General features: G+C 43.9%; 1 protein-coding gene across 1 annotated transcript; it reads right to left on the bottom strand.

Moving 5' to 3' along the window:
- Positions 1-294: 294 nt before the first annotated feature.
- Positions 295-10876, bottom strand: CAVIN2 (caveolae associated protein 2). Its single transcript, XM_042041095.1, has 2 exons — positions 10461-10876; positions 295-2896 (listed from the first exon to the last, which is right to left on the bottom strand). The coding sequence occupies exons 1-2, from the start codon at positions 10851-10853 to the stop codon at positions 2102-2104; spliced, it is 1188 nt and encodes a 395-aa protein (XP_041897029.1). The 5' UTR covers positions 10854-10876; the 3' UTR covers positions 295-2101.
- Positions 10877-21562: the final 10686 nt, after the last annotated feature.

The following is a 21562-nucleotide window of genomic DNA, read 5'->3' as shown; positions in this document are numbered from 1 at the left end:
ATAAATATGCTTTCAGGACTATTTAGAGTATTAGGAGTATGCCGCAGTCCAATAAAAAGATGCAGATTGAGCCAGCAGATTTTGGAAAGTGCCTGAGTACATTTAGATGGGCTAGAAATCTGACAAGTATCTGGAAAGTAAAGCACTGGTGTTTGCATTGCTAAATAACAGCACAGGATGAGAAAGAAAATGGTATAGGTACAACAGGGACATGAACTGAAGTAATAAACACTTGACCTTTAAATTTCATCTTTGCCAGCTTCTCAGACTGCTTCTCCCAAAGACTGACATGGCTGTGTTTTATATTATGCTTTTATTTGTCATATTCATAGTTAGTTACAAGTAAAAATTATTGAAATCCATTGTAGTTAATACAAAATAAAAATATAGCTGCACGAGTTATGCCATGATTTTTCTTAGAAACAGTATCTTCTATATGATACCATGCACTTAAGAGCTTAACTCTTAATAGTACTCGCCTACACTAAGCTCTGACTAACTAACTTCCAGTGTGATTTGCTGGTTACAGATATTATCCCTGTGGAGTAATACCTGTTAATTATTTCATAATGGTACTTCTGCTGTAGCTTTTATTTCCCCTGTAATTTGTGATTCTAAACACAAAAGGAAGCAACCTTTTAGTGCAATGTTAAGTATCAGTAGAATTTATATATATATATAAAAAAATAAAAATAACCCACTGCATAAACAACCAAGGATGTAAGGGAACTGTTGTGGGTATTGTGCTTCCCTTTCCTCCCTTGCCCCTTACCTTTGTTAAGTGACAGGAATGAACATCCATAGTGAACAAACTACCTTGTAACCTCTCATTTTCAATTAATTTTGAAAAATTACAGACTACTAATTTTGAGAGCAGGTAGGTGACTTTGATCAAAGTTATTAGCAGAGAACCAAATCCTGTGGCTTTGCAGGTGCATACTTACGTAAACTCATCCCTGCCATGAAGTTCAATGCACAACACATTGTTCCCTTTGGACATGCCTGAAAGAGTATTTCACCTTTTTAAAGAAATTGTCCTTACATCCCTGTAATTATCTAACTCTGTGTAGATATAGCTCTATATATGAAATAATCTGTAAAAAGATAAATTATGCTATTTGCAAAATACTCTGAGATACAAAGTTGTGCAGGTGCAAAGTTTGATAGTATATTGCTATAAAGACTATGAATTAATTTGTGTTATCTGAGTATATATACTTTAAGCTGGGAGTATAGATTGAATATTGTAGGGGGTTATTTTTGCTTTTTTTACATTTCATAGCATTTCATATTTTCTTCAGGCTACCTTCATGTTCCTATGAAACACCTATTTTTTCCTTTTCAATTTCTGAACCCTTAAAGGTGCAGTAACTGATCACACATTCATGCTTGTCATTAATGTATTTCCATAACTCTGTTAGATTGAAAAATACCTTTCCCTCCCCGCCCCCCCAACCTAAACACAGTCATTTCTTCTAAATGAATAGCAAGTGATTACTGGCAAAAATCTTTCCCCCACTGAAATGGATGGAACTGAGTTTTCAGCTTCGCCCTCTAACTACTCTGCTCTTTTAGTCCTACAGCGCTGTGGAGCAAAGCCCCAAACAAACTATACATGTGTGCAGAGTTACTGAGGCTGTTATTATTCATGGAGCATGGCAAGGCAACTGAGATCAAATGTTCTCATTGGTATTCCTACATTTACATACAGAACTACTCACAGTGCTGTGAAATGCTGGGGGAAGAAAAGACAACAGAAATGCTTGGGTGTCTTGACTACTCTCCATGCATTCCTCTGACCTAAGAAAGCCAGCTGACCAGCTTGCTTCTACCAGACATACTCTCTTCCTGCTAGTCTCTTACACCAGTTGGCAGCATCTCTAAAATTCATGACCACCAGTGACTTGGCCTAAACCAGAGCACGCTGCAGCCTAAGTCATTGACCTTGTCCACTCTGCATTCCAACACGATGCAATAAATTATCACTGCAGAGCAAAGGATGAAAGAGGCTTAGTCGCTTTTCCTGCCTGTGCAGCTGAAACCAGTTCCTTGCCTAAGGAAAACCGTGCGTGTCTGGCAGGCGAAGGAGGGCTTGGGACGCTTACGCGGTTTGGTCCACCTGCAGGACGGCTGCTTGGGTCGTTTCTTCGTCAGACTGTTCCATTTCCCCACCAACTGGGTTGTTTCTCTCATCGTACAGTTTCTGGCTAGAAACTTCTAGAGGCATCCCGTACTCTTCATCATCTTCCACAATGGATAGCTCAATATTGTTGTTTATCATGGCCTTCCCTTCCACTTTGGCCTCCTTCTCTAGAGAGTCGACAGCTGCTTTGCCCTCCTCGGTCAGGGAGGTGCTGGGTGTCATATCCGAGTGCATGTCGGTGAAGGACATTTCATCCTCGTTCTCAGCCTGCTCGTTGCTTGCAGTTTCTGATGGTCTGTCCTCAGCTTCTGCAGGGCTTTCTCCTTCACGGCCTTTCTTTGTGCTGAATGTGAGGGGAGAAACTTTGAAACCTGAGCCCTTTGAAGAGGAGGATTTCTGGTGATGCACAGTAAGTGATTTCTTGATCTTTTCTCTCCGTTCAGGTGACACAATCTTTGTGCTGATCTTGTTCATCTTCTTCTCAATATTTTGGCGGGAAAATGCTTTTTTGAGGCTGTCCACCTTCTTGAGGCTGGATCTTTTAAGTTTCTCAGCTCTTGATTCTTCTGTTTTCTCCTCTGCACTGTCATCCAAGTCATCTCCCTCATGAAACATTTCATCATCTGAACCCAACTCCACTGTGTGTAAGGTTTCTTCCAGTGTTTTGTTCTCATCCACAGGCTCCTCTTTTCCTTCTGTAATGCTGGGAATGGGCTCTTTTGCGAAAACACTGGCAGGGATCTCATTTTCCTCCTGAAAGAATTGACAATATTTGAGTTTCATAGTTCACAGGACACAAATTTAATAAACAAAGCACAACCCTGAACAATTATTTCTTTCCCCCCCAATGATGAGATGAATGTTTATTGTTTTATTCAATACACTTAACCAGTAACAAACCACTCAAAGACCACTGAACCATTATCTGGTAAAGTTTAAGACTTATGAGCTGTCAGCTGTAAGACTACTCTTTCAAAGTGACTTGGAATGTATGCAGAATGGAAATCCTGTTCTTTGTCATTTATTTTAGATACTCTTGAATGAGAGTCTAGCTGTTAGGTTGTACAGCTGGGGAGAAAGCAGAGTGTGGTGGGGAGGGAGGTTGTACTGCAGACCACTGTGCAGACCTCCAGAAGTCACAGAACCCCACAGAGCTCTCAGTTTCTTGAGCCAAAGACTGAGAATATCCCTGCAGAGGTGTTGGTTGTAGCTGGGAAGTATCTCAAATGGCAAATGCAGTTAGCACTTCCGCCGTATTCCTGGAAAATGTATATTGCTGTTAAAAACGGATTGTTGATGTTGAGAAACCATGCAGTTCATGATGGTTAGAGTATATCCTGTTTTACAGCTATACAGAAAAAAAACCCTAATAAATTTGGTTGGTAAATATTAAAATGTGGACAGGACAACTCCTTGAAATGTAAGAATAAAAATTCATGGTATACAAAAAAAAAAAAGACATTATACTGCATAGAAAAGAGGAGCTTCTAGCTAAAAGGAAAAGTATTGCTTTTTAGAAACAAAACCAAGAAAGGACACAGAAAGAAAGAAGGTATCTGAAAACAAAACAGGCTGAGCAAGGGCAAAAGCTGCAGGTCGTAACGAGGGATGTCTGTGACCACTGAGCGCAGAAGCTCTGCAACCCCGAGCAGCTCAGAGGCAGCACAATGAACATTCTGTTCTGTGGGAGGTTTTGCAGGCATCTAACCCTGCAAAGAAAATGAGGCTCCTTGCACACTCCCTTCTGCTCTCAGCACTTTGAACCTTAAATCTGCATAGTCTCTATTAATTACCTTTTTTATCACTTCCAGACAGAGTACATGCAATTGCACTTCCTCACATGCATTGGAAGGATTTTCCTTTCCCTCCTCCCTCCATATTTATCTTAAGATACAAAAAAGCAGTAAGTGCTGAGTGAAATGGTTGTAATAGTCTCAGATCTGTCCCTAGTGGGCCTGAGTGCACAGTTAAGGGGAAAAAAAGCCACATACACTTCCAAGTTCATGCTCATTATTTCAGGACTGAGCATACAGTTGTGATCACTGCAGAGAATAGTGCCTTGGGTTAAATTTGCTGTCGAGGCTGTTGTACGTGGTTGTTGTTTAGCCTGGAGAAGAGGCGGCTCAGGGCTGACCTTATTGTTCTCTACAACTCCCTGAAAGGAGGTTGTGGCCAGGTGAAGGTCAGGCTCTTCTCCCAGGCAACCAGTGATAGGACAAGAGGACACTTAAACTGTGTGTCAGGGAGGTTGAGGTTGGACATTAGGAAGAATTTCTTCACAGGAAGAGTGATTAGACACTGGAATGGGCTGCTCAGGAAGGTGGTGGAGTCACTGTCCCTGGAGGTGCTTAAGAGAAGACTGGACATGACACTTAGTGCCATGATCTGGTTGACACGGTGGTGTTGGGTCATAGGTTGGACTCAATGATCTCAAGGGGTCATTTCCAACCTAATTGTTTCTGTTATTCTGTGATTCTATTAAAAACAAGGGCTACTTTGTAGCCCTCCTGGAACTCAAGAATATGCCATATAGAAGGGCAGAATAATTTTATACTGTGTCTATACAGTGATTCAGGTATGCTGGTTAATATCCCTTGAGGATATAAAAATGGAAAGTATAAAAGAAATGGATGCTGGTTTGACAGTTTGTATATGCTTTATTCCTACGGTTTCTGCACACCTTTCTGGCCCAGTGGCCTCAGTCAGATACACTGCCACAAAGCTTTACAAGCCCTCTGCCTGCAGTGAACATTTCATAAAGCCCACACTCTTCTCCTGACTCCTGTAATGTTGTTGCAACTATCAGCAACAGTGACCAAGATAACAAAACAAAGGAAACCTGCACCAGCTTTAAGTGAAACCAACTATTAACTGCTGTACAAATATTTGTATTTTCTCTCCACTGCAGTTAATGAAATGTGGATTACATGAGTGGGTGCAGCATTGAATTATTCCCCAGAGCATGAGAACTCAGTATAAAGCACAGTTTTCATGTCTAGTTAATTCTTTCCAAACCTAGGTAATCACACACAGTTTTAGACATCTGAACTTTCAGGTCTAAGTGCCTGAATGGTATAGAAAACTCTGATTTTAATGAGTAGCGAGGTGGGTTGTTACTTTTTAAGTATTTTATCTAGGAAAGTGGTGTCATATGAGTTTGATCACAGCACAGTGTGAGCCAGAGATGGGTCTGAGAGGTCCTTCTCAAGGTCAGTTTAGCTCTGGCTACAGTATTCATATTAAACTGAAGTACTGCATGCAATCCCTAGAAGAATGCAGACATAGATTTGATTTCAATTTTTATCAAATTTCTGAGTAGAAGAGAGACTGTCAAACTACCCATATTTAGAAAGAAAAAAAACCACCTCCAAACAAAAATATACTGCATATAATAATGAGCTAAGGATTCAATTAAAAGCACGTCCTTGGTGGTGTTTGGCTATCAGGCAGTACTGGCATTCAAGTGATCACCCCTCTGTCTAAGCTTCCTGCATGGCTCTGGAAAACATCAGCCTCTGGGCATCTATTTGTGTGCTTATAAAATGGGAATGACACGCTTTCCTATGTCATGTTTCCGAAAGACCTCAGGATTACAGGAACTATTAAAATGCAAATGAAAATAAATTAAGTAAAATGCTTTGAAAACACGAGGGTGGTATAGCAGGAATGCTCTGTGGTGGAGCAGACATTTCTATTTCAAACATGGTTAGTGATAACACATTTTAAGTGGGCTATTGATAACTTTTTGGTCTTACAAGTTTATATGACACCTATATTTTGTTTTGATACATTTTTAAGCAGTCTGCTATTTCATTTAGGAAGACTAGAACAATACACTGAAAAATACCAGCTGCTACAAACTGCATAACTATTTTCCATGCCAAAAGAAGTAAAACTTTGATCTTTTCTTCTTGATCTAATCTAAAATTCTAAGAAAGCAATACATCTTTGTATTTTCCACATCTGAGTTCAAAAACACCCCTTGCATTTTTTTCTCAGATGGGCTTGACTGTAGGTAGCTAGCTCCTCTGAATTTTATTTTTCCATATAGGAGATGAATAGAATAGGGGAAGTTCTGTGCATAAAACAGCTCTTTTAACAGTAGTAATACTTGCATAGTTAAAATCAGTGCCTTCCTTGTGGCTTTGATCAGCCATTCTTCATAACTTTCTGTAGGTCGTAATTTCATCCTTATCTTTTACAAAAAGGAATAAGATCTGTAACAGTCTACTACCAAACTGGGTGGCCTGAGTGAAGAGGCAGTTAATTTACTTAAGACCTGCTGAATCTCTGATGCTGCAGGAGGGAAATCAATCTGCTTTGGTTTGGTTTTTTGTTACATTTGCTGTATGAGGCCATGACCTTCAAGAAGGAGAGATGGCATTTTCCCAGTCCAGGCTCCTCTTGTATGTTGCTGTTATATGCCTAAATGATCACTAGCCTAAAACCTGCTTTGCTACACAAAATAGGTAAAAACATGACAAATCCTTCTGAAGCCAGCTCCAGCTCCACCTACTTTCCTTTCTCACAAATACGTGCTCTTCAGACTTGGATGTCACCGTGGGGAGGGAGGGCAGGGAGCAGGAAAGTGCCACCCACCCATTTGCCCGTCCTGTGCAGGCTGGGGCAGTGACTGCGCCGTCCCCCGACCTCCCCCAGCACAGCTGGTCCAAGTCCAAAGAGCTGTGGGAGGTATTTTTGTCATTAATATAAGAGTATTCTCTCTGCAAGGCTCCAGTGGGAAATACAGCATTATTGACTTGTAATTCTTCTGGTTCCCTCACTCGTTCGTTTTTGAGTTTGAAGTTGCTTTTTCAAAGATTACTGCAGTGATCCATACAAGAAGATACAATCAAATGGCTAATTTTCTGTGCCCTCCTCTTGCTTCATTTTAGGATGAAGGATTTACCAACAGCAGCATCTGAAAGAGACTTGAATATTAGTGTGCTTGACCCCAAGCTGCAATTCTGACTTATTTTATCTGTCCTATTTGCATGACATTTAACCAGTAAACATGACATTTAATTGAAAAATTAAACATGAGCCTTTTTTTATCTTCCATTTTGCTTTTGCAGCTAAAAAAGCAAACAAAACCCCCACCAAACCAGAACCAAAAAGCTGGTCATGGGGCAAGAACAAAATAGAGGGGAACAATGCCAAAGCTTAACAAGGATTTTTGAAACAGTCACTTCAGTGTTTTGCTGAATTGCTGTGTCATTTATAACAACTTTTGCATCCCCAAATTCTTGGAATGGAGCTCCCTTAAAATATGCCACCAATTAAAGAAATATATGCAGACATTCTAGAGAGAGAAAACTAAGAGCATTTTAATGGAAAATATGTAAATAACTGAACTTGTCTAAACACAGTTCATTCTCAGTGCATATGCAGGGGGAAAGCTGGTGCTGGCGAGTGGCAGCACAGTTTCATAAAATGCAGAGCTGGAGCTCAGTCGTGTGTTTTGGCTGTGCTCAGTGCTCCCACCAAGTATTAGGGAGTTTAGCGTATGTGGTGAAAGCAGAACTGAATCACAAATGTGAATTATTGTTTTCATATTGAGCTGTCTCCCTAAGCTGGAGAAGCTGGTTCTAATGAGAAACATGCTCCCTGAAGTTTGGCATTGCTTTTTTCAGTGGAAAAGAAGGATCCCCCAGCTGAAGAGGAGTCTCATACATCCAGGTTTCCCTTTGTTTTCACAGAAATCTGGCGTCAATACGGCTTCATTACTGTGACTTCTCCTTCCTGCAATTGTTTTTCCATGGATTCCTGTGCAAGGCAGGACAGAAACCCAGCCAGCCTGCTGTTTTTTCCCTTGTACAATTATCCTAGCAAGGCACTGGCCCTGCTGACTACCAGATTGTCCCTCCTCCAGCCTGAAAGAAGATCCTGCTGGGAGATTTCAAGGTGGTGGGCATGCAGGTACAGCCTGGGTACAGCCTGTGTGGGCACAACCTGGCCACCCCTCTGGCTGCAGCCACTTCTCAGTGGAAAATCCCAGCTCCTGCCAAACTCCACTGGAGAAAGCCCTGGGTGCTGCCTGCCCCAGTCACCTTCTCATGCCCCCAAGGAGCTCTGATGACCATCCCGGCCTTCCAGACAGCCACGCTGCCATTTAACTGCAGGCCCCTGCCAGGAGCAATTCCCAGCTGACAGCTGATTTTTTTTTTTTTTTTTTTTTTAGTGAATTTTTAACTGCAGTTTTTCTTTTTTAAGTTTTGTGTTCCTGATCTGCATAGGCTTGGGACTGGTTAAGTTCATCATCCTGCACTGTGGTGACATATTTTCTGGTGAGAGACGGGAACAGAGTCAACTAAGTCCCTGTAAAAGCTGTGGAGAATAGACCTGCTGTCCAAAGGCACCAGCCCAGTGACAGGCAGTGGATTTTGTTTATCTGTTGTACGGGGACATGGAGCTGCATTGTTTGCTTTTGGTTTGTGCAGTGTTAAGGAAAGGTTCAGAGGTTTAAACAGGCCTTAGCTTTACAACACTATTTAATGTCAGGAAATGAGCCAGCAGGACACTGCTTTACCCCTCAAACTTGGTGATTTTCACTGTTGCTTTCACCCAGCCCCTGCAAATTACTGCCAGTGGAAGATCCCCGCCCGAGGTAATGTCAACTGTCCTGCACACAAAGAGCTCTGTTTGTCTTTCCTCTCTGCATTATGTCATCCTAAAATAGTAAATATTGAGTTCTCTGGAGGAAGACGCTTGTTGCAACAGCAAGGCCTTAATTCTCATGCTCAGAGGTATGAGCAATGTTAAAAATTACCTTCCCCCAGGCCTTGCTGATGCACCCACCCCACAGGACATTTTCTAGGTCTAGGTCTGAGCCTGGAGGCAAGAGCCAGTCATTATCTAACGGGGCCTGGGAGATGGCACTGTTTTGACATACAGTAATGGATCTTAAATTACTTGCAGAACTGCAGAGAACATGTGTCTTTTAATTTACCCAGTCTCTGGAATAATTTCCACATTCCTTCTGGGGTGGAAACATGCCGCAGCTCCTCCTCTTCTGGCCTGACAAGCCTGGACTGTAATTTGGGACAACAATAAGCAGGGAGGTGGGGGCTTCCTTTCTGGGGGAATTGCCTGTGCACTAACCAGGCCTGCTAGCTTTTTAGAATCAAGTACCAGTCTCTTATTTTGGGATGGTTTAAATAGGAAGAAACCCCAACAACCCAAGGAGCAGAGTTAGTGGCTGACAGAGGTAACGCCCAGCTGCCAAGTTCAGCATGAGGCACTGGTGAAGTGCCCGAGCTGTGACTACCCCAGCCCAGCATTTGCTCTCCTGCCCTCCCTCAGTGATTTGTGGAGGCCTGTATTTTTTTAAATATGTGAAAGTCACGTCCTGTGTTTAATTAAAGCTCACGGCGTGTTCTAGCCAGACCATTGCTTAAAAAGGGGAAAATATGCAAACTGCTGCTATCACTGGATGGACTCCCGGCAAGCTGCGTTTTTAAGCTCAATTTTCAGCTCATCCCTGAATGGGCCAAATCCGCCCTGCAGAGCGAAGCAGGGCACGAGGAGACAGGGAGCTGCAGCCCTGCCCCTCTCCTGCGTCCCAGGGCAGATCCAGTGGCAGTTTTTAGGGACATTTCTACTGCAGTTTTGCAAAATGGACTCTTTCCTCAAGTTTGCCAAGAGTTTGGAAAAACACAAGGGCCCTTCAAGTTTACTTAAAAAAACCCCCAAAACACACAATGGAGCAAACCTTTCCCCACATATGCTAGTTAGTAAAATATGGCTCTTTCCCCTTGTTTGCAGAGAATAAAAGGTGGCAGTTTTCTCAGGCATGCTAAGAGTTAGCAAAACAAGGTCTCTTTCCTCAGGTTCACTAGGAGTTAAAAGACACCTTTATCTCTAAGATTGCAGGAGTTAAGGAGGGCTCTTTCCCAACGTTTGCTAAAAGTTTCAAAAAAAAAAAAAAAGGGCTTTTCCCTCAAGTTCGCAAGAGTAAAAAAGAAAGACAGCTCTTTTCCTAGGTTTCCTAAAAGTTAGAAAACATGTTTTCCCCACGTCCACCGAGAGGAAAAGTGGGCGTTACTCCTGAATTTGCTAAAAGTAAAAGAGGGCACTTTCCCCAAGCTTAAGAGTTAGCAAAAGACTACTCTTTCCCCAAGTTTGCTAAGGTGAAAAGGTTTTTCTTCCACATTTGCCAAGTTAGCAAAGAGGTATCTCTGGTTCCCAAGTTTGCTAAGAGTTAGTAACCAGCGAGCTCTTTTCCCGAGTTCGCGAGGAGTTAGCAGCAGGGTGCTGTTCCCTCGGGGTCGGGAGCAGGCTCGGGTGGCCGGGAGAGGGTGGTGCGCAGGGCTCTCACCTGGAAGATGAGCACCTTGAAGCGGTCCCGGCGGAGCAGCTGGGCGTGGTGCTGCTCCAGGCGCCGCACCTGGTCGCACTGCCTGTCCAGGCGCTCCCGCACGGCGCGGGTGTTGGCGCACACCTTCCGCGACTTCTCCAGCAGCTTCTCCACCGCCTCCCCCGTGGCGCCGTGGCTGCGGCACAGCTTTACCAGGTCTCCCTGAATGCTCCGCACGGCCCCTTCCAAGCCCCGCTGCCTCTGATCCATCTGCCGCTGGTGGCCTTCCACCGCCTCCAGCATGGAGACCAGCTTCTCCAGCAGGGCTAGCACGGTCAGCGCGTTCACCTGCCCGCCGACCGCCTCCGCGGCCGGGAGCGGGGGCACCGCGCTGCCTCCCGCCGCCTCCCCCATGGCTGCACCGGGACGGCACCGCGCTGCGGGGCCGCTATTAAGGGCTGCGCCTCCCCCCTCCCCCGGGGAGGTTTCGGGCAGAGCCCGGCCCCGGCCCGCCCCGGGCAGCAGGCTGTGACCGCCCCGGGACGGCGGTGCCTCTCCCCACCCCGTCTGGAGCAGCCGGCGGGGAATTCTCGCCCCGCGCTCGGCCAAACGCGCTCGTTGCCTCCTCGCAAGCATCAGTAGATGGCAGGAGATACCGCGGAATGCAGCCCCTCAGAAGGGGCTGGCGAAAGAAAGAGAAGGAAAATGTGTTGGTGATGGTCCGGGAGAGAGATTGTGGGTGTAGACTGGAGTTCAAGCCTGTCGTATAATCTGGAGGCCTTAAATTAATAAGAATAATTAAAAGTGTTTAAATTATTGCTATAATTAATATCACAATTATAACAATTGTATATTGACATGCTTTTAAAAAGTAAATTACTGCTGTAATAAATACATCAATTATTACATTAATCACGTATTGATGTGCTCTGACAACATACAATGATATAGTATCAGTAAATTTATTATTATATTAGTATCCTGATGATGATTTATAATTGTCATAATAATTAACACACTTATAAAACATTCACACGTAATACATCAAATCTCCCATAACTCCTTCCACCAAGTGAACACCCCATGCAACACTAGACTGGGGTTTGGGGTTTTTTTTACTAATAATGTTCATGTTTTTCCTCCTCATTGTTATTATTGTTATTATTACAGGGCTTCTAAAAGTAATTTAGGTGATGATTATTCTATTCTATTCTATTCTATTCTATTCTATTCTATTCTATTCTATTCTATTCTATTCTATTCTTCTTGGTTTTGTTAGTAAAAAATTCCAAATAAAGAACAGTGTGGTGTTGCATGGGGTGCTTACTTGGTGGAAGGAGTGCCAGGAGCTTGGATTCACTGCTTGGGATGTGGAGGTTAGCTGGGCACTCTAGCTGTCCTGCCTGGATTCTCCTGTGTTTCTTCAGTAAGAAAGAATGATAAGGTTTAGCATAGCTGTTTTGGGGGAATAGTGATAAACTGGGTGTGGTGGCAAAGGCACTCTGTTCCCAAGCACCAAAAGGAGCTATGTGGCAGGAAGAAGTACCAAGCTGTTTATTTAGAATTAGTGCATAACTGTTCCCAGGACGGACCCAAAGCTGTTATCACCATAGAAAATGTTGCAAAGTTCCATGGACTTGGGTGGCTCATCCTGTACTGATGTTCTCAAGCAGTCAATGTCTGTCTTCTGTCCTTTACATTTGCTTGGAAACAGGACTTCTTGCTGCAGCACAGATGTTTCTAATGCTTTGGTTTATAAAATTCTAATATTTGGGTAGCTGAAATATAACATTTTATAATATTTGGCCAAGTATACTTCATTATTTCCCTTCATCTTGCAGATTAAAAACAACTATTTGGAGTCCAAGTGACCATGATCCCTACCCTTTCCTTTGTACACAGAAAGAAAAAAAAGCATTTTACCATGAAAAGGAATAAAAATTAATAACTGGAGAACCATGCAAATGAGTTACATGTTTCAAACACTGTGTGCTTGAGCCCCTGAATGTTCTGCAATGTTACCTTTTTTAGATCCTTGCTTTTTTTTTCCTCAGGCTGCAACTTCTATTCTTCAAGTTGTGGGAGCTTGAAAAATGCATTTGTGAGTGAGTTCACTTCAGAAAAAAAAATCACCGAGTCTGCCAGAGCTATCCACAGGGGAAACTATGCTGAGACTGTAAAATATGCAGGCTGAGAGGGGAGTGGACATATTTTAATGCACAACCTAAACAAAACCGTTCTGTTTCCATGAGCTCTCCCTGGCAGCACTACCTGATACGCCCTTCCCTAGGAAGGACGTGTTTGTGTTTCCAGAGGGCTGCCAGTGTCTGCCCCTCTCAGCACAGGATCCTGCCCACCTTGCTTCCTCTCTCCCTCACTTCATTTTGGCTGGGGCCATGGAGCTGAGGCAAGGAGGAGGAATTTTTGCAGGGAGCAGTAGCTCACCTTGCCCTGGCAGGGAGCAACTAGTGTCCGTGCCCAGCTAGATATCTTTCCTGTGGCAAAACATCTTTTTAATTTTGTAAATTAATTTTTTCTTCAGTTTTGCTGGGTTGTGTCGAAGCCTGAGGCAATGCTGTGGGGAAAGGAGGGGTGATGAGAACGGGAGAAAAGATAGCCCCAAACTGGTACCTCTCCCAGTCTGCTGCTAAATTCCAGCTGTGGGTTTTGACACCAGCTGTTAGCTCTGATTACCTGTCACTTTTGTAACAACACTGTCAGGTTGCTGGGCTGCCAGTGCTTGGAGGAATTGGAGAATTTTTATTCAGGTTTGTTTTTTTTTAATTTTATCGATTAATTTGGCAGAGTAGTGGAGGAGGTTTTTTGCCAAGTTTCGATACAGATTTTACTGGTGAGAAACTTTCCAGAGGAAAACATTTTGCATTTATTTAGAAAGAAGAAGCATTAAAGAGATTAAATTTATCAGGGTCATCCGATGTAAGTCAAGAGTTCTTTTCATGTAAAATCAATATGTGTGAATTATACGGACAAAACTTGGAGGTTAACTCACTCATTACTCACGTGGTGCTCTGGATAATAAATGTTTGATGCTGGAGCATTACTGATAATTTATTAGGCATGGAGTAATAGGTAAAACAATATGGCAGGAAAGGATGGAGAAGGGAATTAATAGGGGAGGGAAGAACATCAGGGACCATACAGGTCATCATCATCTTACTGAATTTTGTGTCCAAGCTGCCAGTGACTTTAAAGAGAAGGTGTGAGGCCATCTAACTGCTAAGGTGAAGGGCTGGCTAATGGGAAGAGCTGTGGAGGGCGTGGGAGGAGAGCCCAGCATGGGAGGGCTGGTGCCTCGTGGGGGCTGTTGTCGGCTCCAGTCAGACAGGGGAGAAAAGAGAATATGGATGGGACATGGGTCAGGAGGAAGTGATGCTGCATCTAATGCACCAGGGCCAGCAGTGTCTGCACCCAGCGAGGGCTGAAGACATGAAATCTGGTTGCCTGTTGCTGAAGAGCTTCTCTGATGACTGGGTTACAGTGACATTTCCCTCCTGTCAGCCTGCTCCATCTGTCACAGTGATGCTTGTCGTGCCGTTGCCACCTCTGCCACTCAGCCAGGGCTGTTTGACACTGGTCAGAAGCTTCTGGGGAAAGGGAGGCTGGACTGGCTGGTTTGTTAAACGTGTGATGACTGAGTGGGGTTTGTGTTGTTAGGCAGGGAGACTAGCAGTGTTGATGGGACTTACTCCAGTGGAAGGCATTTCCCCTCTCAGCACAGGTTGCTCCTTCCAGGGACACAGCCCAGAGAAATTAGTCCATGAACTAATGTTGCCTTTTGATGCTTTTTTAAAAAAAAGTATTATGTTTGTTATGAGTCAGTCACAGTTTGTGTTGTGCTCTGAAAGCATTAGAGAAGAAATATAATGGGTTAGAGAAGCAGAGACTGATTTCCTGCATTGTTGTTGGCACCGAGCAGCCAGTCTGGGCAAGTACAACTCACCCAACCGTGCTGATGGGTGCCAGTAACTGCAGTGGATTGTGGACGGGCTTTCCTTTAGCAGCAGTTACTAGCCCTTACATTTTGGGAAGGTATCAGTATCTCAGATGTGATGTAGTATTTTGTGTAGAGGAGCAAGCACTGAGCTGGGGAGGAGAAACCTCTCACTGCTCCACAGCTCCCGAGGCAAGGGATTCAACCCAGGAGGCTGCACACAGCCTGGCAGGTACATGGAATATTTAGCATGAGGTGAGCAAGGGGAATCCCACCACCCATGTACAAGGTGGGTTGGGATCTGGGCAGCATGTGGGCCCTGGGGCTTCTGCTGGAAGGGAGGGAGGTTGGTGAAACAGGAGCTGTAGAAGAAGGATGCAGCAGCATCCTTGGCACACCAGCAGTGAGAGCCTTTGAGAAGCAGAGAGAGACTCTGGGTGAGGCAGTGGTGGAAGAGGCTCTGGGAAGACACCAGCTCTCCTGCAGCACTGTCCCTGCGGTGTGCAGGGCAGCAGGGCGTTGGGCCCGCCCTGCAAGGGATCTGTTTGTCCCACGGCCACCCAGCCTGCTCCCTGCAGGAGGGAACCCCAGTGCCTGGCTCCCAGCTGGCACCTCTGTGCTCACAAGAGTAACTGTCTTTGGAGAGCCAATACGCAAGAACGGGAAATTTGGAGAGTCGCTGCTGGGAGAAATTTTAATATTTGGGGAAAGAGAGAGATGTAGCTGTCTGACAGGAAATGTATCAGCATAGAAGATCATGAAACTGCAATTTTGCTCTCTTGTGCAAATGGTATCCGGCAGAACTTAATATGCAATGAAGAAATCCACTGCCACTTTATCGGCCAGACTAAATCAAGTTGTGCACAGGAGACTTCCTTTTGCTGTGTGCCAAATAGTAATGATTCTTTGCATACTTGCAGACAAGGGAAAAAAATGTGCCACATAAAAATACCATATGTGCCAGGCATTTTCTGTGTATTTCCTCAGACCTTCGAGGAGCACAATAATAAACTACTTGCTTTTTTTTTTTTTCCTTTGAAAAGCAAATTAAGTTTTGTGAAGGGGGGAAAATAGTTTCCTTAGCTTCAGATAAAAGAGAATATTTCAGCTGCTCAGTTGGACTTTTCTGCAGCTCGGACAAAAGCGAGGTCAGGACACCAGCAGTTACAAATTGAAGAGCATATGGCCGCTCAGCCCGGACCTGCCAGTGCATTGTATTCCTCTAGCGGATATGTGGGGCACGGAGCAGGAGGAGCAGCTCCATTAAAAAATGATACAGAGGTGATATTAAAAGGATGTGAAAAATGGCAGGATCTGCAGGTTGGCCCATGGTTACCTACAGGGAACAAGCTCTGCTTTTGGAGCGGAGAACCGGCTTCGTCCTCGACACCTGCTCCCTCAGCCAAGCCTTTGTGGTGGCTGTGAGGATCTGCAAGGTCGCAGAGACCAGGCAGCCGGAGCTTCAGGGAAGGGGTTTTGTTGTTTTTGGTAAAAGCCCTTTCCAAATGGAAGATGGGCTTTTAGGAAGTGTGATTGAAATGCTCACCAATGTTTTAACTTCCTTCAAAAGTGCTATGTTCATTGGAAGAAAATGCTATTTGTTTTTCCCAGTTTCAGATCAGAAGCTATATATGGAAACAGAGGTACTTTTCCCTTTCATTTTTGGATATTTCTGGAAAAAGGGGACATAGTTTTCAGTGAAAGGCAGGATAACCTGTCTTCTTTTTCTTTCCATCTTCAATAAAAGAGAGTAAAAATGAGAAAGCTTTTAATAACTTGAAACTGAATACATACCGATGCTTTCTTCTAGGATGCTTTTCATTACAATATGTTCTCAATGATTTATTGTTTTCTGAAATTTCTTGAGGAACATTTAAGAAAACAACCTTCTTCAAAAGGACAAGAATGGGCTGCTCCTGTGAAGACTGACAGAATGTTCTCCATAGAGTGTTGCTCTATGGAGATTACTTGAGGTGATGCCTCTTTGTAGCAGAGGGGAGATTTTCTAGCAGTAAATAAGGGATTATGATGAGTATTGTGCTTAAAAGGAATTGTGCCTTTATCCACAATTTTTATTGTTGCTAAAAAGCTGAAAGAACAGATTTCCCTACTTTGTAATCAGGTTGTTTGGAATAAGATGATAATGAAATAACATTTAAAGGAAGAAAATAGAGCATTAATTATGCGGAAAGCAGGTGAACAGAGATCTGTTTTCTGCAGATAACTGGGGAGACTTGAGTCACTTTTGGCCTGCAGACACACCATCATTCATATCCTTTGAATCTTTTATTTGAGAGGAGCTATAATGGACTTGGAATCTAGAGAGTGTCTTTCCTTCATTGCTGAGGCATCTGTCATGTTGTGCCATGCGGCTTCATGTTGTTCTGATGACATGGCAGAAGATAACAGTGCAGTGCAAAGCCAAGCATGACAAATATGACATGGCATGTCCAAAACAATACTAGCTTTTAGTAGATCAGTTATCCTTTAAAAGCTAGTATTTAGGTTTGTCCTCAGATAATTCAATAGCTCCCATCTCTGGTAGGAATGATGTCAACCTGAGTTACTGTTTGTGACGAGCAGTGCTGATGGGACATGATGGCATGAAAAGGATGAAAGAGCAGCAGGCTCTGGGTGCACATCCCAGAGCTCAATCCTGAGTACCTGGTCAGGGCCAGGTTCACGGGGCTGGGCATGACAACAGTGAGAAATAGTCGGACAGGATCTGTCACAGGCCAGCTGGCCTCAGTGACAATGACAGCCTCTGCCCACCACAGCACTTTGGGTTTTAATTTATCCTTTTACAGAGGTCACCAGTAGCATGCCTATATTAAGGTAGTGAAAGAAGAAGGAATGAAGTGAAACTCCCCAAAAATATGGAAAATTGTGTGAACTGGTTAAATGAGGAACTAAAATAAAATTTTTAAAAGCCAAAGTTGGACGTAAATCTTGCCCAGCCAGTTTGTCATGCAAGCTGCATCAGTGTGACCTGACAGGGCTCCGGGGAGAAGCCAGCCCCAGCTCCCTGGGAGAGACAGGGTCAGAGACCCTCCAAAAAGTGGAGTGCATCCTGGACCTCCAGTGTTACTTCCTCTTCACAGAGGAATATTTTGAAACCTGTTTATTCTTATATGTGAAAAGCAGAAATCTAGACTGGAAGAATCTGAGGTATTTGACAGTATCTTCTCTCTTGTTCTCCCTCTCTCTAACCTGCACTCTCCCCTTGCTGGCTTTTATATGCCCCATGCATACTGTTCATGATACTAGTTACTTTCAGTGATTGAAAAGACTTACCAACTTAGTTATAAAAAAAATTGCATATTTCTCAGAGCCCCTGTTGAGATTAGAAGAAGAAAAAGAAGGTTAAATCAGATACTGAGCATCCATGGTGCACAGTATTAATAGCTTATTTATTACTTGACAGGCATTAAGCATTTTTATTCTGAAGTATTGAATAAGCAGAAAGTCATCTACATAGGACACGGCTAAAATGTCAGGCTGCAAATGAGTTTGTTTACGCATCAAGCACTGAGGGTTTCACACTTGCTCTCTTGCGTGCTGCCATGCTCTGGGTTACAGGTGGTGAACCCGCTTTCAAATCACAGCCACGAGTGGCCTGAACTTGGTTTTTAACCCAAGCACAGTTCACCAGGAGTTATTTACATGTGCTGGCTGCAGAACTGAACCCGTGGTGCTGCTCAGGGTTTCAGATGACCGCTTGCTGGTGCCCTGCAGCAGCCTGTAACCCACCCCAGAGCTGTGAACCTCCTCCTCTGCCATCTGAGAGAATCTCCCATTGCCTGCACCAGGTGCACCCGGAGGCTGCTGCAGCCCTCGAACGGGTGTACGTATGTCTTGGTTTTATATTAGCTCATGGGTCTTTAACTACGAAAGCCTGACTCTGTCCGCTGGCTCCAGGCTGTCTTGCCAGCCTTTCTGGAGATCTCTCAGACAATTCATTGCAGCCACATAAAGGTTATTCCTGCTGTGAGAAAGGATGGTGAAGGGGTTGCAGTGGGTGCACCCTGCTACTCTTGATCCTTTGCCACAGTCCATTCTGTTTTGCAGTGTTGAATGTGTTTGAGCAAGCTCGTGGAAGAGGATTCTGTTCTCTGGGTGGCAGGGAAGCTGGTGGGGTAGCCTATCATCCAGGCTGGCCTCTTGCTGTGCATCAAATCAGTCCTGAGATCTCTGATTACACTGCCAACGCAAAGATCAATTAGTCCCTGCCATGCAGGGTACCCCAAGGAGCAGCCCAGTGCCCTACAAACTGGTCTGGACCTGCAGAGCATTTCCTGTCTGCCACCAAGGAGCTATCAAAGAGTAATGACCTTGTCGCTAGTATGCAGCTGAGATGGATGTGAAACCATGACCCAGATGTGTAAGACTCTGTCCCATAATTACTCCTCCAAACCAAGCAGCTGCTGGGCCATTGCTTTTCAACTGGCTCTCACCTTGATCTCATACTCACATGGTGCTACTTGAATCATTTCACTAAAAATTCTCTTAAGTGACGCACAAATAAATCTGTGGCAACTGTACTTATCCCTGTCTGCACAATGCCAGCTGCAGGCAGGTCCCCGGGTCCCCCAGCTTCCCCCGTGAGTGGAGATTCATCTCTTCTGTTCTTCATCTTTTAGAAAGGGAGGACAGGGGGAGCTTGGGGATTTAGGGCACAGGAAGAGTACATGGGAATCTCACATACCTTAGAGTTTTCCTCAGCATAGGATTTTGATTTTTGGTAATGCAAACCTATGGTAAAGGCACCTCATCCCTCAAAAAAGCAACCCAAAACAAACACCAAAGTATTTTTCTCTCTGACAATCTTCTGACAGCATTGCAGATTGCTGAAAGAAGGGTTGAGAAAATCAATCTTCATCTGGGAAGGGCTTTTTCTCCTAGCATGCTTTTTCCGTGGAATCTCCCTTTCCAGATTCTTCATTGCCTGCCAGGAGCAGTAGGCACAAATCCAATACTGAATGGGAGCAAAGAACGCCATAGCAGGGGAAAGCTGTAATTGAAGAAATAAAGCAGCATGTTTTTGCTTTTGTTGGTTTTCTTTTCCTTAGATAAACTCCCTTTCATAAAACATATAGGGCCCCCCCAATAAATATTTTTTTCCATTGGCATTTTGCTTTAATAAAATTTGTCCTAAAAAGTACAGAAGAACAAAACAAGCCTGGTCCCTCACTGCCAAACATGTTTGCCCAACCTCAGAGCTTCACTAATAACTCTGTTTCTTAGCACTAGACATCACAGCAACTATTCTACAGTGTACTATACAGTGCTACAGTGGGTTGGTTTGTTTGTTTCTGAGTTAAGGCAAGCACGGGGTTAGGGCAAGCAAGATGCTTTTAACCTTCATGCACAGATAGAAAAAAGCTGGCTGCTCTAAATGAGCTACATGTAAATCCAAGGACTAATATGAACGGGGATCCTGGCTTCTGTAGTTGAGTTGAAAAGTACCATCTAACTGACTCAGAAAAATATCTTGTCCTCTTGGACAACACCCAGCTGAATGGGAGGTGAATTTAATGCTAAATTCTGCATTAAAACACAGCACTCTTTCCATCCTCTCTTTTTTCTTTTTAATGCTGATAAATATTTTTCCCCTGTTTATCATCACATCAATCAACGGCTTTGTGTAGTGTGACAGCACGTAGTTCAAGGGAGCAAGCAGCATTCTTTAAAGCTGTGTATTTTCCCAGATTCAACATCGTTGTGCCAGACAGCAGGGCTGCACCTTCTGATGCTCTAATGAGCTTTGAGAGGACCAGGCAGACAGAACAGAGTGTTGCTCTCCACCTGAATCCTCTCTATGTCATTTGCCAGATCCGCATTTGTGAGAGTCCTGTGTCCATGAGAACTCTCCATCTTGAGATGTAAGAATGTGGGTGTTAATAAAAAGGAAGTGGTTTAAAAATAAAAAAGAGGAAAAAACCCCCTGCTTCTGGCCAAGTTGCACTCAAGGTATGTGCCATAGGGATGATGCAGGATGTTTGCAGTGAGTTGTTGGATGATTTGAGAAGAGCAGATCCAGACTAAAAAAAAAATAAAAAAAAAAAAATCAAATTTTCTTCACTTTATACCTTCAGCAAATCATTTCACATCGTCTCCTGTTACTAAATATGGTAATATTTAAAGTATTAAGAGCTGATCATAGGAGCATATGAAGTAGAAGGTTGTGGGAGGTTAAAGAAGTCTTTTGAAGTCCAACTTCCCGAATAATCTTCCTCTTGCAAAAAATTGATTGCCTTTCAAACAACCCTGTTCAGGATGCGTTTGCTGATCGTCATCCCGCGGGCTCACACCCTGTAATGGACCTTCCCTGCCGCTGTCGCTCGGAGCTCGGTGCTTCTGGGCCGGGCAGGCTCCGGGGCTGTGCCCCGTGTGCCGGGGCGGTGTCCCAGCTCCGCCTCACCCCCTCTCCTGACATCAGCTCCTGTCCCTCCTCTCCTGCTGCTTTTAAAGGACAGCTAAAGTATTTCAAGGGCTGAAATCCCCATCTCACTGAAATTGCTCTCAACTGGCTGATTTCCTTTGCCTTGCAACTGGAAATTAATTAGGAAAAGGTTAATTCTGAGCCTTCCAGAACTTACTCTCCAATATTATTCAGACCGTGGTTATTTTCTCTTTCTCCCTCTTTCCTCTGTCTCTCCTGTAAGACTGGCTTTTTAGGATTAGTCGGTTTCTGATCTTGGCATTTTTGTCTGTTGCCTTGCACGTCTCTATTTAACAGCATATTACCGGTGTCACTTCATGCGCAATCCATGTAATTATTTTTTAGGTTTGAAGGGTTTTTGCTTTTAAAGGGCAAACAACAGTTTTCAGCAGTCTTTCCAGGTGCATTAAGACACGTGGGAATTTCCAAACACAGTGGGAGGAGAAGTTTCACCATCAGCAGTGTCTAGAAGTGCTAGCTGGTGTCCCTTGACACTTTCTTTGTGGAGGATGATGGTTGTCTGCAGAGGCTTTTCAGCAGCTAATTTTAAGAGCAGCTTAAATAAATCTCTCCTTTAGTTACAAAGAGAGAATACCAGGTAGGGACAAAATGTCTAAAATCTATTGTGTGTGCCCTTCTGGAAAAATTCAAGGTGAGAAAACCAAGTTTGAGAAAATGTCAAGGCCTCTTTCAAAATATTTATTTCTGGATCCAGGGTTTTCTTTCCTC

The sequence above is a fragment of the Corvus kubaryi genome, unplaced genomic scaffold (assembly GCF_017639235.1).
Source record: "Corvus kubaryi isolate FWS band 111438036 unplaced genomic scaffold, C.kubaryi_AGA036_p1.0 37396, whole genome shotgun sequence".
In the NCBI taxonomy this organism is placed as follows: Eukaryota; Metazoa; Chordata; class Aves; order Passeriformes; family Corvidae; genus Corvus; species Corvus kubaryi.
The sequence above is the reverse complement of the archived record's forward strand: the minus strand, read 5'-3'. Positions and strand labels throughout refer to the sequence as shown.

Bases quoted from the DNA above. Each gene is read 5' to 3' on its own strand.
- CAVIN2 (XM_042041095.1), bottom strand. From the start codon at position 10,853: ATGGGGGAGGCGGCGGGAGGCAGCGCGGTGCCCCCGCTCCCGGCCGCG. The intron at 2,897-10,460 runs GTGAGAGCCCTG...CAATTCTTTCAG, and splicing joins TCAAGGTGCTCATCTTCCAG to GAGGAAAATGAGATCCCTGC.